The sequence below is a fragment of the Symphalangus syndactylus genome, chromosome 22 (genome assembly GCF_028878055.3).
Source record: "Symphalangus syndactylus isolate Jambi chromosome 22, NHGRI_mSymSyn1-v2.1_pri, whole genome shotgun sequence".
NCBI lineage: Eukaryota > Metazoa > Chordata > Mammalia > Primates > Hylobatidae > Symphalangus > Symphalangus syndactylus.
The window spans coordinates 22,008,625-22,022,267 of record NC_072444.2 but is presented as its reverse complement, the minus strand read 5'-3'; the positions used below and the strand labels follow the sequence as shown (position 1 = coordinate 22,022,267).

The window sequence follows — 13,643 nt, the reverse complement described above, 5'->3', positions numbered from 1 at the left end:
GACAATTCCACAGGCTTTAAGACAATGCATGAAAGCGTAGGCTCGGCCTTTGAGGCCCTCCACAATTAGGGCTTGATGTGCATTCACTCTGTCATCCACACGTTCAACCGACAGGTTTCTGGGCAAGGAAGTCATGAAGGTGAATCTCCCAGAAGAGCACAAAATAAATTTCACGAGGGTGTGGCGTTGGAGAGAACAGCTCTGGGTGTGGCACATGGTGTAGACCAGAATCATAAGGACCTGACCTTGGCGGGAGCTGGGGGAGGCGTGGGAGGGAGGGAGTCTCTGGAGAGAGTTACGATGGCAGGACTTGATAACTGCTGGCACGACATGAGCGCCAAGAAGAGGACAATGCCAAAGGAGAGTGCATGCTTCAGGCGAGGGCGCCTGGGGACCTGATGGCATAGGGACGATGTAAGGATGGGAGTATGGACGTCTGGGGTCATGGTGGGGGGTTCTCTTGGAGCGACCCTCTTTTGGAGAAGAGAAGACAAGAGGAGGAAGGCGAGCATAGGGCATCAAAGTTCAAAAGCCACCGAGATTTGGGTGCACAATAGTTTTGGGAGAGAAAGCAAGACAAAAGCCTAATCTGGAAGGCAGCCTCCTAGGCAGGGTCCTTGGAAGAGCAGGCATGTGTGAGTGTCTCGGGCAAAGAATGTACCTGTCATGGGGAGATCAGAAGCCGAGGCGCAGCACGTCACCTGAGAATAGGGGGCAGGATAGGGTGAGGTTGGAGCAAAAGGCAGGCAGTGAGGAGGAGGTGCTGGGATGGAAATGCCAAGGGGGGCCTCAGGAGGGAGTGGGCGTGGGAAAGCAGTGGATTTGCCATTAGGGGGTCATTAGTAATTTTTTGTTTTTAAGAAATGCAAATTCTGGCTGGGCACAGTGGCTCACACCTGTAATCTCAGTACTTTGGGAGGCCAAGGTGGGTGGATCATCTGAGGTCAAGAATTTGAGACCAGCCTGGCAACATGGCGAAACCCTATCTCCACTAAAAAAAAAAATACAAAAATTATTGGGAGGCTGAGACGGGCGGATCACTAGGTCAGGAGATCAAGACCATCCTGGCTAACATGGTGAAACCCCATCTCTACTAAAAATGCAAAAAAACAGCCAGGCGTGGTGGTGGTCATCTGTAGTCCCAGCTATTCAGGAGGCTGAGGCAGGAGAATGGCATGAACCTGGAGGCAGAGCTTGCAGTGAGCCGAGATCACGCCACTGCACTCCAGCCTGGGCGACAGAGCGAGACTCAAGAAAAAAAAAATACAAAAATTAGCCGAATGTGGTGGCGCACGCCTGTAGTTCCAGCTACTCAGGAGGCTGAGGCAGGAGAATCACTTGAACCCAGGAGGCAGAGGTTGCAGTGAGCCAAGATAGATAATGCCACTGCACTCTAATGTGGGTGACAGAGCAAGACTCTGTCTCAAAACAAACAAACAACAACAACAACAAAAAAGAAGTTTACATTATAGTGGGCATGAGAAACAAACAAAATTAAAGGCTTCAGGGACAATGCAACAGATGCTGGAACAGAAAGTGTCTGGGGCTGCTCCTGATAGGTAGTCAGGGAGGGCCTCTCAGAGGAGGTGGTGCTGGAGCTGAGCCCTGAGAGTTAAGAAGGAGTTGGCCATGCAAGGAGCTGGGGAAGAAGTGTACAGGGCAGAGGGAACTGCACGTGCTAAGGCCCTGGGGTGGGGCCCAGTTTAGCACATGTGTGTGTGCCCAGGGGGCATATTATTGTTGTCATCATACCCAGCTCCCAAGACCACACTGAGTGACGCTCTGTTTCCCAGATCATGGTGGAAGAGCGGCTAATCCTGCAGCAGAAGATGGTAAAGGCCCTCCAGGATGAGCAGGAATCACAGAGACACGGGTTTGAAGAAGAGGTCATGGAATATAAGGAGCAAATCAAACAGCACTCCCAGACAATTGTGAGCCTCGAAGAGAAACTCCAGAAAGTCACTCAGCACCATAAAAAAATAGAAGGCGAGATTGCAACATTGAAGGACAACGACCCAGGTAGGTCCAAGGAGGCCAAGGAAATCTTAGTGTTCGGGGCAGGTTCTGATTGTCCGCTGGGTCCCAACAGGCTGATGGCTAAGAAAAAGGCCGTGCCTCATTCGAAAGCTCATTCATTCTCTGAGGCCCCCTTTTGTTCTTGTTACACAACGGTGTCAGAAGCCCTCTGAGGCCCAGGTTCAGCAGAAGTCATGGCAATGAGTTGGGACATCCTTTGTGCCTACCCAGTGAGCCGGCGAGACACACAGGCTACCGGGGCTGTCAGGGCCATCGAGAGCAGCACGAAGTGGAATCATCTTTTGCACATGAAAACATCTCGTGCAGGGGCCTTTCAAAGGCTTCTCTCTGCCATTGGCCTTTTGCATCTTCACTAATGCACTCATTACCAGCCAGGATTTATCCCTTAAAAAATTAACCCTAAAGAGGCTGAGAAAAGAACTCAGACTTTTGAGCACTTATTTGCCCCAAATGGCCAAGGTAAGTTGTATTATTGTAAGCTCTTGAGGAAAGTCCTGGAAGTAGAGGACTCAGGCCAGGGTATCCCAGCCTCAGCCCTGTTGACATTTGGAGCAGGATCATTTTTTCATGGATGGGACTGTCCTGGGCACTATCGGGTGTTAGCAGCCTCCCTGTCCTCCACCCACCAGCTGCCAGTGGCACCTCTACCCCAGTTGTGACAACCAAAAGTATCTCCAGACATTGCCCAATGTCCCCTAGAGGCAAGCTCACTCCTGGTTAAGAAACATGGCTCTAGTCCCCAGCAAGTTGGCAGGCCGTCAGGACTTACCTCATTCATTCACTCATTCAGCTCTCTCAGTGGAGCTTCTGTTATGTTCCATTCTCATGCAGGCACTCAAGATCCAGTGATGGACAAACCAGTTTTTGTCCCCGTAGTAACAAAATTATTGCCCTGACAGGTGATCCAGGATGAACAGGGCACCATGACAAGGACGAAGAGTGGGGTTCAGTTTCCCAACCCAGAGTCCAGGTCAGAGGGAGGGTGTTTGAGATTGAGCTGGGGGCTGGGTCAGTGGCTCACGCCTGTAATCCCAGCACTTTGGGAGGCCGAGGCCGGCGGATCATGAGGCCAAGAAATCGAGACCATCCTGGCCAACATGGTGAAACCCCGTCTCTACTAAATAGCCGGGCATGGTGGCACACTCCTGTAGTCCAGCTACTCGGGCGGCTGAGACAGGAGAATCGCTTGAACCCGGGAGGCGGAGGTTGCAGTCAGCCGAGATCGCGCCATTGCACTCCAGCCTAGCAACAAAGCAAGACTCTGTCTCAAAAAAAAAGAAAAAAGAGAGATCGAGCTGGGACCTGAAGGGTGACATCCAGGTCAGAGGGAGGATGTTTGAGATTGAGCTGGGACCTGAAGGGTGACTGCATCTTTGTCACCCCCGTACTTAGACCAGTGTGCACTCCACAAATGTTTGTTGAAGGGATAAACAAGTGAGTGAACACGTGACTGAGTAGTGAGACGGAACACTAGAGGCAGTGCACTGAGGTGTAAATGGGAGGTGAGGAGAAGAAGGCGCTAAACACAGATTCTTCTTCCAAGAGAGATAGGCAGGCAGTGGGACCAGGGGCTGAAACCGCACTGCTCAGCAGCTTAGCCAAGCGGGTCGCCAGAAGCTTCCATCACTCTGGTACCCCTTTCCCTGTCTGTAAGTGGATTTGATGGCCCCTGCCTTCTAGAGTAGCTGGGAAGATTGCATGGCCACACACTTGGGGAGAGCCCCCAGCCTGTGACACGGCACACGTGCGGGTCTCTCACAAGGTGGAGAGGGCTGCAGGTGGAGGCAGGGTTTGTAAGTTGTGAAAGACACAGGTGTGCTTGTAAGCAAAGGGGAAGGACAGTTTCCTCTCACAACGATCACGTGTCCCTCTGATACAGCCCAAAAGGAGGAAAGGCCGCAAGACCCTCTGGTGGCTCCCATGACAGAGAACAGTGCCAAAGACATGGCGTACGAACATCTGATGTGAGTACCCGCGGGTGTGTGAGCGCCAGGCATTCTCACCGGCACCACTTGGGTGGGGTCAAACAGGCAATCAGCCCCTACCTGGGCCACAATGTCAGAAGCCAAACAAGGAGCCGGGCCTGCTGCCTTCCCAGTGCTGCTTCCACTTCCCCATTCCTTCAGCAAGGCAGGGCGATGTCGTGGAAAGATTTAAGTAGATCTACATTCAGATCCTCAGACTGTTTTCTGCTATTTATAACAGAATACCCAAAACTGGGTAATTTATAAAGAAAAGAGATTTATGTCTTACAGTTATGGAGACTGAGAAGTCCCAGGTTGAGGGGTTGCATCTGGTGAGGGCCTTCTCGCTGCTGAGGACTCTCTGCAGAGTCGGGGAGTGGTGCAGGGCATCACATGTCCGGGGGCTGAGTGTGCTAACTCAGGTCTCCCTGCCTCTTTTTATAAATCCACAGTCTCACTACCATGATAACCCATTAATCCACTAACCCAGTAGTCCACAAATCTATTAATCCATAATTGTACCTTCGGGACCCAATAGCTTTATAAAGGCCCCACCTCTCAATACTGCCACATTGGGAGTTAAGTTTCAACTTGAGATTTGGAGGGGACGAACATTCAAAACATAGCAGATTCCAACTCGACACTTTCCAGCTGTGTGACCCTGGGCAAGTCACGCCACCTCACTGAGCCTTAGCTTCCACGTTTCTGAAGTAAGGCTGTACATGCCTAGTGCTTGGGAAGTCTAGCTGATATTGTTATTAGCTAGTTTTCCCCAGGATCAGCTAGAGGCAAGCCCATTCATAGGTGTTATTAAGCAGACAGAGATTTCAAATAGTGGAGACCACTTGGTGGGGCGGGGTCTTGTAAAGGGTAAGACGTTAAGGGGTCGGCTAAATGACCTTAAATAAATGATTTCAACTCTCCTGACCCTGAAAGCCAGTGAGTCTATAAAGAAGTCTACCCTCAAAGAACTGACAGTTTTCAGAGAAACAAACGTATGAATGGGAAAGATCCAGAAAGCAGCACGTAAAGAAGATGGCGACGATGGGACGCAGCGGTGGGGTTCAGAAGCTCCTCCAAGAGGAGAACTACCTGCCTGACCATTGCACCAAATCCTAGTGACCGAAGTCTAATGTCACAGGATTTTTACCCTAAAAAGACAAGGATACTCAGCTTCCTCATTGTGAAAAGTTCCTGACTCCTTCTCCTGTTTAAACCCTAGAAACAGTGGTGCCCATGACTTGGAGAAGAGTCAGCACCACCCAGCTCTGCTCTGGTCCACTTCCTTGGCATGTGAACGTGCTTGAGTTCTAAGATTTTACCCTCAAGTTGGAAGATTTGTGGTTGCAGCCAAGGATACACTCGTGGACAGACACGCATGCACGCACACACAGAATATACCATATATATGTAGTTATTTTCATTCTGATGATCACCAGTCTTTTTGTTTGACGTGCAACCTGCCAGTGTTTTACTTTAATTCATAATAAACACAGTACCTTCTAAAGTCTGTATAAGGCCAGGCATGGTGGCTCATGCCTGTAATCCCAGCACTTTAGGTGGCCAAGGCAGGTGGATCACCTGAGGTCAGGAGTTCGAGACCAGCCTGGCCAACATGGTGAAAGCCCCGTCTCTACTAAAAATGCAAAAATTAGCCAGGCGTAGTGGCAGATGCCTGTAGTCTCAGCTACTTGGGAGGCTGAGGCAGGAGAATCACTTGAACCTGGGAGGTAGAGTTTGCAGTGAGCCGAGATCACACCACTGCACTCCAGCCTGGGCCACAGAGCAAGACTCCGTCTCAAAAAATAAAAATAAATAAAAAATAAAGTCTTTATAAGAAGAGCCTGGATTTCAAAAGCCTGTGAATTCAAATGAAGTGACATTAATACCTGCCCAAAGACTAAGGCTCCTAACCCCCTTCCAAAAGGGCAAGACCCACTCCCTGCAGCACACACATGACCTATCTCCGCCAGGCTGCAGTTTCTCAACTTGCTGAGACATGCACCCTGTGTTCTTCCAGTCAAATCCCCACCAAGGCACCTCCCCTGCCGTTCCTGCTGGGCACCCTTCACCCTTCCACTGGGCGCAGCCACCCTCCCATCAACCATCCTGAGTCTCAGGGTGCCAAAGGTGTGCTGCCCTCCAGGGGTGTGGGAGGGGAAGCTGTCCTGTCACCATCACTGTCCCCCTGTTGCCTGGGCCCCAAGGCCACACTTCCATGGCTCCCTGAAGAACAACATTCATTCACATCTGGCCCCGCCTCTCTCCACCAGGAATTCAAAGGGGCTGCTGAGAGAACAAAGCCACATTGTCTTCCTCTCTTTTTTCTTCCCTGTCCCCAAAGAATCCCTGAACCTCCCGAAAATAGTCTTCCCCTGTCCCTCCACCATCAGAAGTCCACAGGCACATCAATTCGTGATGGTGGGTAGTGAGTATCAGTCTCATGCAAGGCATGTTTGAGCTGCAGACTCAACTCAGCCAGATCCTGTGTTCTATCTCAGTGGATTTTCTTTTTTCTTTCTTTCTTTTTTTTCTTAGAGATGGGGTCTTGCTCTGCCACCCAGGCTGGAGTGCAGCCTTCAACTCCTATACTCAAGCAATCTTTCCACCTCAGCCTCCCGAGTAGCTAGGACAATAGCCACACACCACTATGCCTGGCTAATTTTTTTTTTTTGTAGAGACGGGGTTCTGACTTATGTAGCCCAGGCTGGTCTTGAACTCCCGGGCTCAAGTGATCCTCCAGCCTTGGCCTCCCAAAGTGCTGGGATTACAGGCACATGCCCGGTGCCTGGCCTCAATGTATTTTCTTAAACGAGGTGCAAGAAAAAAGTCATTTTTGTTTTAGAGTTTTTGAAGACTGTCCTCATCCTTTGCTGGGACTGGCATCGCATGGACCATTATTGAGAATCTCTTTGCATTTGTACTTGGCCCCTTCCTGACACTCAGGAGATAACATGGAGTTTGAGTTGAACTGACTTCACCTGTTTTTGTGAATTTCAGAGATGACTTATTGGCTGCTCAGAAGGAAATTCTGTTTCAGCAGGAAGTCATCATGAAGTTAAGGAAAGACCTTACCGAAGCCCACAGCAGAATGTCGGATTTGAGAGGTTTGAACAATTTCCGGTGTCTCTTGACCTCCTGACCCACTCGAGAAAGGAAGGAGATGAGGCTTAAGAGTCGGGCGGGCGCAGTGGCTCACGCCTGTAATCCCAGCACTTTGGGAGGCCAAGGTAGTTGGATCACAAGGTCAGGAGTTCAAGACTAGCCTGGCCAAGATGGTGAAAACTCACCTCTACTAAAAATACAAAAGTTAGTCAGGTGTGGTGGTGGCACCTGTAATCCCAGCTACTCATGAGGCTGAGGCAGAGGATTGCTTGAACCCAGGAGGTGAAGGTTGCAGTGAGCTGAGATCGCGCCACTGCACTCCAGCCTGAGCGACAAAGCGAGACTCTGTCTCAAAAAAAAAAAGAGTTGAAAACCTTGGCATGAAAAATCCTGCTTCCCTGTGCTGTCCCAGCACCTGTAACTCAGGGTCAGCAAAAGCCGTATCCTGGATATGTCCCTGATTCCCACCCCCCACTGAGTCCCTGACTCAATGCCAAGGGGTGCAGAGTACATTCTCCAGAGGACTTTGGATCTCTGCACTGAAATGCAACTTTCTTCTTCAGGGATAATTTTCCTTTAGCACAGATTTGCTTCTGGAAGCAAAGGCTTGGAGGGCAATCCTGGGGTCTCCCTGCGGCAGGCCAGTTTGCACAAGCCCCAGCACTCACTAGCTTTGGGACCTAGGGCAAGGGGGCATCTCCAGGCCATCTCTTCCTCAGGTGCCAAGTAGAGAGAACACGCCTTCTTCCTAGGGTTGACATGGACATCAGTGGCCCCTAGAGTAGGGGCAAAATAACTGAGTTCTGTGCTGTTCTGGACAGACACAAACAATGCTGCCTTCATATTCCTGCTTTGTTCCTCCTTATCTCTGTGCTTTTAGTTCTGCCTCCCTCCTTCTTGCATCTGATAGCAGCCTCTCTTTCCCATCTCTACTCTCCCTCAAGCCAAAGGGCATAAACAGGCAGGAGCTGGAAGATGGAACTAAGCCTGGGGAAGTGGAGGAAGGGAAAAGAATGCTCTTATCTTGTCCCCATCCCAAACCCTACAGGGTATTTGCTCCCTGTAGCTGTTCCTGTTAATACCCCAAGACATTTATGGCTGAGTTTTTTTGTAATAAGGTATGAGAAAGTGTGGGGTAGAGGCTACAATGCCCGGTTCTCGGGAGATGTTGGGCCCAATTCTATGTCTGCTCGCTCTTAGTTGCATGACCTCAGGTAAGTCCCTTACCTCTTTGAGCCTCAGTTTCTGCATCTGTGAAGTAAGGATGCTAATAGTAGCTACCTTACACCTGTAGTCCCTGCACTTTGGGAGACTGAGGTGGGTGGATCACCTGAGGTCAGGAGTGTGAGACCAGCCTGGCCAACATGGTGAAACCCTCTCTCTACTAAAAATACAAAAATTAGCCAGGCGTGGTGGCGCACGCCTGTAATCCCACCTACACAAGAGGCTGAGGCAGGAGAATCACTTGAACCGGGGAGGCAGAGACCCCCTTACCGGCCCTCCTGTCACTCCCAGGAGAGCTAAACGAGAAGCAGAAGATAGAACTGGAGCGGAACGTGGTGCTGGTCCAGCAGCAGAGCAAGGAGCTGAGTGTGCTCAAGGAGAAGATGACCCAGATGAGCAGCCTGGTAGAAAAGAAAGACCGGGAGCTGAAGGCCTTCAAGGAGGCACTCAGGTTGGGTGGGCCGGGGCGGGGTTGGGGTTGGGGGGATGGTTTGCCTGGCGTGGGGAGCCCCTGAGTCTTGCAGAGAGAGGGCTCAGTACATGCTGCTTGAGGAGCTGAATGAATGAATGATATGTGTTTCATGGCTTTGCTTATTATTCTGTGCTTCTCAAACTTCCTTGTCCAATATTCCAGATGACAGGTCTCTGCTTAAATGCCACTTCCTCCAGGAAGCCCTCCCTCACTCACCCTCACCAAGCATAGCCAAGGGATCCTGCTGTTCTTGGGCTCCCTCAGCCCCTGCACTCTGTCTAACCTACCACTTAGCACACAGCAAGGCTACCTTTGCCTGTTTTGTTGTTGTTGTTTGTTTGTTTTTTGAGACGGAATCTCACTCGCTCTGTTGCCCAGGCTGGAGTGCAGTGGAGCGATCTTGGCTCACTGCAACCTCTGCCTCCCGGGTTCAAGCCATTCTCATGCCTCAGCCTCTGGAGTAGCTGGGACTACGGGCATGAGCCACCACGCCTGGCTAATTTTTTGGTATTTTTAGTAGAGACGGAGATTCACCATGTTGGCCAGGCTGGTCTCGAACTCCTGACCTCAAGTGACCCACCCACCTCAGTCTCCTAAAGTGCTGGGATTACAGGCATGAGCCACTGCGCCCAGCCCCATTGCCTGTTTATTGTCTGCCCTCCCTATAAGGACAGGGTCTGTGTAGACCTTGCCCACTGTTGATTTCCCAGCCCAGCACATAAGGGAACTTAATATTTATTTAAAAAATGAATAAACTGGAGGTGTCAGCTTAAAATACATACAAAATATTGTCATTGTCCCATGGGTTCATCTTTAAAAATACCCGTGAGTTGCATTTTTACCTGCAGCTTATCCATATTTTAGAATGAGTCCTGTTTTCACAAAAAAAAAGAGTTTGACTGAAATTGATGTTTTGTGGATATCTGGTAGCTCTGTGTGCCTCGTGGCCAAAGCAGATTCACATAGTGGCTAAAGGAGCAGACTCCATACCTGGCTGCCTGGTTTCAAAGCCAGACCCTAGACCAGGCCCAGTGGCTCATGCCTATAATCCCAGCACTTTGGGAGGCTAAGGTGGGCGAATCACCTGAGGTCAGGAGTTTGGGAGTAGCCTGGCCAACATATAGTGAAACCCTGTCTCTACTAAAAATACAAAATTAGCCGGATGTAGTGGTGCATGCCTGTCCCAGCTATTCGGGAGGCTGAGGCAGGAGAATTGCTTGAACCTGGGAGGCGGAGGTTGCAGTGAGCTGAGATCACACCATTGCACTCCAGCCTGGGTGGAAGAACAAGAACAAAACTCCATCTAAAAAAAAAAAATAGCCAGACCATCCACTTACAAGCAAGGTGACTGCAGGCAGATTGCTGTGTGTCTCTTTACTTGTCTGTAAAATGAGACAAGCAGAGTACCTAACTTGTGGGATTGTTATGAGAGATAGAAGGGTTAGCCACACATGAAGTGTTAGAAACAGCAGACATGCAGTGAATGTCCCTGTAAAGCCACAGCAGGTGTCTTCAGCCCCAGTGCAGGAACCAAGGGCAGATGCTCCCTGCCCTGGCCACTCTCCCATAAGTCCCCTGAAACTGAATTATCTAGAAATATGGGAACAGGAAACAAGTCTCAAAAGAATTCTGTTTCCTATAAAAATAGAGCTCCAGGTCATGGTCTTCCAATGAGTGTAAAAGTAATCTGTGGTTTCCAGAACCTCGTGCCATCCTCCTCTTCTCTACCCTAGGGCTTCCCAAGAGAAACACAGACTCCAGCTGAACACAGAGAAGGAACAGAAGCCCCGGAAGAAGACCCAGACATGTGACACCTCTGTGCAGATAGAACCCGTCCACAATGAGGCCTTCTCCAGCAGCCAAGAGGTGAGTACCACCCACTCCTGGGCACCTGGAAGGATGTGCTAAGACACGGCCCAGTGGTGGCTTTCTTTCCTTTTGAAGATATTTTCATTCTGAGTTCCAAAAGTATGGTTTGCTTGTGTGAAATGTATAAAGTAAATCGCAGAATCCTGCCTCTTCAGTCACAGTCACCAGAGTGACAGTTGTCCACGGTGTGATGTGCGTGCCATGAGATCTTTCCCTCGGAGAGGCCTCCACGTTCTCACACGGTCAAGAAAGTGCAGTGGCTGAAGATCAGGCGTGGATTCACTCCACCTGCGTTTGAATCCCAACTCCTCCACTTAGAAACTCTGTGACCTTGGGGAGGTCACTGTGCACCAGTTCCCTGTTCTGACAGTAATGACCACCCCCACCTTATGGGTTGGTTGAGAAATACATTTTATATATATACACATCTGAACAAACACACACAAACCCATACATATATTTATTTATTCATTCATTCATTTATTTTGAGGAAAGGTCTCAGTGAACAAACACACACAAACCCATACATATATTTATTTATTCATTCATTCATTTATTTTGAGGCAAGGTCTCACTCTGTCACCCAGGCAGGAATGTAGTGGTGCAATCACAACTTCACTGCAGCCTCAACTTCCCAAGGTTCAAATGATCATCCTGCCTCAGCCTCCCTAGTAGCTGGGACTACAGACGCACGCCACCACACCCAATGAATTTTTGTATTTTTAGTACAGATGAGGTTTCACCATGTTACCCAGGCTGGTCTTGAATTCCCGGACTTAAGAGATCCACCTGCCTCAGCCTCCCAAAGTGCTGGGATTACAAGCGTGAGCCACCACGCCTGGCCCATATAGATATTTGTTTAGTAGATAATTTTTTTGCTAATGGTATCAAACCATGTACATTCTGCAACATGGGTTTATTTTCACATAACACTATTTAATGGGCATCTTTGCAAGTATATGAAGATCTGCCTCACCCTTTTAAATGGTTGTGTAGAATTCCACTGTGTTTCTTTTTTCCAACCAGTCCCCTCTTGATGGACACTTAGGTTATTTCTCCTCTTGTGCAATGCTGTAGTTGATGTACTTGTTCTTCCTGAATTGTGCTTGATGGGGCCAAACTGCCTTCCCAAAGAGCCACGTAGTGAGTGTTCCATGGCTGTGTCTTGGTAGCTGTTTTATGCACCTGCCCAGAAGCATCTGATGGGAGTGTGTCTTTGAATGAGAACAGCCTTCATTGGGCCGTCCTGGAAGTGGGCACTCATGCTCTGTCCCTGTGGCTGGGGCTGTGATACTCCCCATGACCCGCAGCATGCAGTTGTGAGACTCAGTGGTTCCTCAGGGCCCTGGTTTCCTGGAGCCTGGGGCTATTCTTTCCCCAGGGCTTTTTGAGCCTGGAGAGCCTGGCGTTCCAGTAACGGGCTTTGGATTTTCACTGGGAAGCCAGGCCAAATGTGTCATCTTGCTTCTGGCTCTCTCAGAGATGCCTTTCCCCTGCCAGACAGCATTGAGCCAGGGCTGCAAACAGCTTGAACGAAAGGGCTCGAGGTCCAGCCAGCTGTCCTTGGCATCGGTTGCTGTCCAGAGCACTTTAACAGAAGTGTCTCCTGGTTGCTCAGGGCAACCAGGAAGGCAGGGGCTGCAGCAGGTCCACGTGGCCGTAAGCTCCGTGGGGCAAGGGGTGTGTGGCACTCCTGTTGGAATCCCAGGTTCTTAGAGCAGAACCTGACCCATATTCATTCACTCGTTCAACAACTATTGAGCACCTGCTGTGTGTCAGGCCCTATGCCAGGGATAGGAGAAGACGCACAGGGTCCTGCCCACACCAAACGCCCTTGGACTCTGTGCACGTCTGTTGGAGTGGATTGTTGAACTGGGATGCCCTTGATTTTTAGTTTATATTATGTGGAAGGATTAGTGGAGGAGGATGGGGGAGGGAGACTGCAAGATAAAAGGGAAAATATATTTGTTCCTTCTTGGAATGGTTTTCCTCCCTCGGGCTCCTTCCTGCTTTCTAAGCCAGAGTGGGTCAGAGGGCTTAAGAGTTGTATGAGAAAGAATCTCCATCCTCTCCAAATAAATAAATTCCCAGCAGAGCCGCAAGGAGGGGTCACGTGGAGCTCCTGGTACCCCTCAGGCCAAGCACAGGCTGTGATGCAGCCTCAATGCGTGGCTACCCCTACGCCCCCAAAACTCAGTATCTCCTGCCCCCTTGCTATACACAGAGAGACAGAGAGAGAGGGAGAACATTCCAGGTTGTTTACTCCCAGGGCAAACACGCATCCTCAAGAGGTGACCGAGGCCAGTGTAGAGCCAACCCCAGAAGGGAACCAGCCACGCATCCTGTGAGCAGGCTGGAACCAGGGTCCAAGGACAAGCGAGGCCCTACTAAGCGCAACCAGGATGGGCTGCCTCTCTCACAGCTGCTGAGCCCTGGCCCCAGCTTGCAAAGCCAGGGCAAGCTCCTTACTGCTCCTATTTCTGACAGGCTCCATATTTATTGAGTACCTACTGTGCTCAGACACAGTGCTGGGCCCTGGGAATAGCACAGTCTTCAAAGGAGATAAAGACTGCTCTCACAGAGCCTGTTGTCTGGGAGGAGAGACACAGAAATAAACAAGCCAAGAACAAGTAAAATGTCCAGTGGGAATAAGGGCTCTGAGGAACTGCACAGCAGGATTCAGAACAGAGTGACGTGGGGGGAGGGGGTGGTCAAGTGATCAGGTGGTCAGGGAGGCCTGTGCTGGAGGAGACCTGGAGCAGAGCTGGAAGGAAGGGAGGGAACGAGTGGTGGGGACATGGGGGTGGGGGTAGGGGACTGTCCCAGGAGGGCCTCAGAGGGCACTGTTGAGCCCCTTGTAGGAGGCCACGGGCCCTGTTCCCCTGGTGGCAGTATGGCTAGCGCAGGGCCAGGGATGTGTCATATGGGCCTCTGATAAGCATTTGAACCATCAAAGGAGGAAGAACAAACAG

The 13,643-nt window shown here is 50.3% G+C and overlaps 1 protein-coding gene across 14 annotated transcripts in view; it reads left to right on the top strand.

Moving 5' to 3' along the window:
* Positions 1-13,643, top strand: part of FHAD1 (forkhead associated phosphopeptide binding domain 1) — a 152,963-nt gene that overhangs the window by 112,872 nt on the left and 26,448 nt on the right. For all 14 annotated transcript variants that reach the window (XM_063631798.1, XM_063631802.1, XM_055261903.2 and 11 more), the window contains 5 exons: positions 1,794-2,019; positions 3,917-4,001; positions 7,002-7,108; positions 8,622-8,781; positions 10,536-10,668. In XM_063631798.1, coding sequence (XP_063487868.1) covers positions 1,794-2,019; positions 3,917-4,001; positions 7,002-7,108; positions 8,622-8,781; positions 10,536-10,668 — 711 coding nt within the window. The remainder of the gene's footprint in view (positions 1-1,793; positions 2,020-3,916; positions 4,002-7,001; positions 7,109-8,621; positions 8,782-10,535; positions 10,669-13,643) is intronic.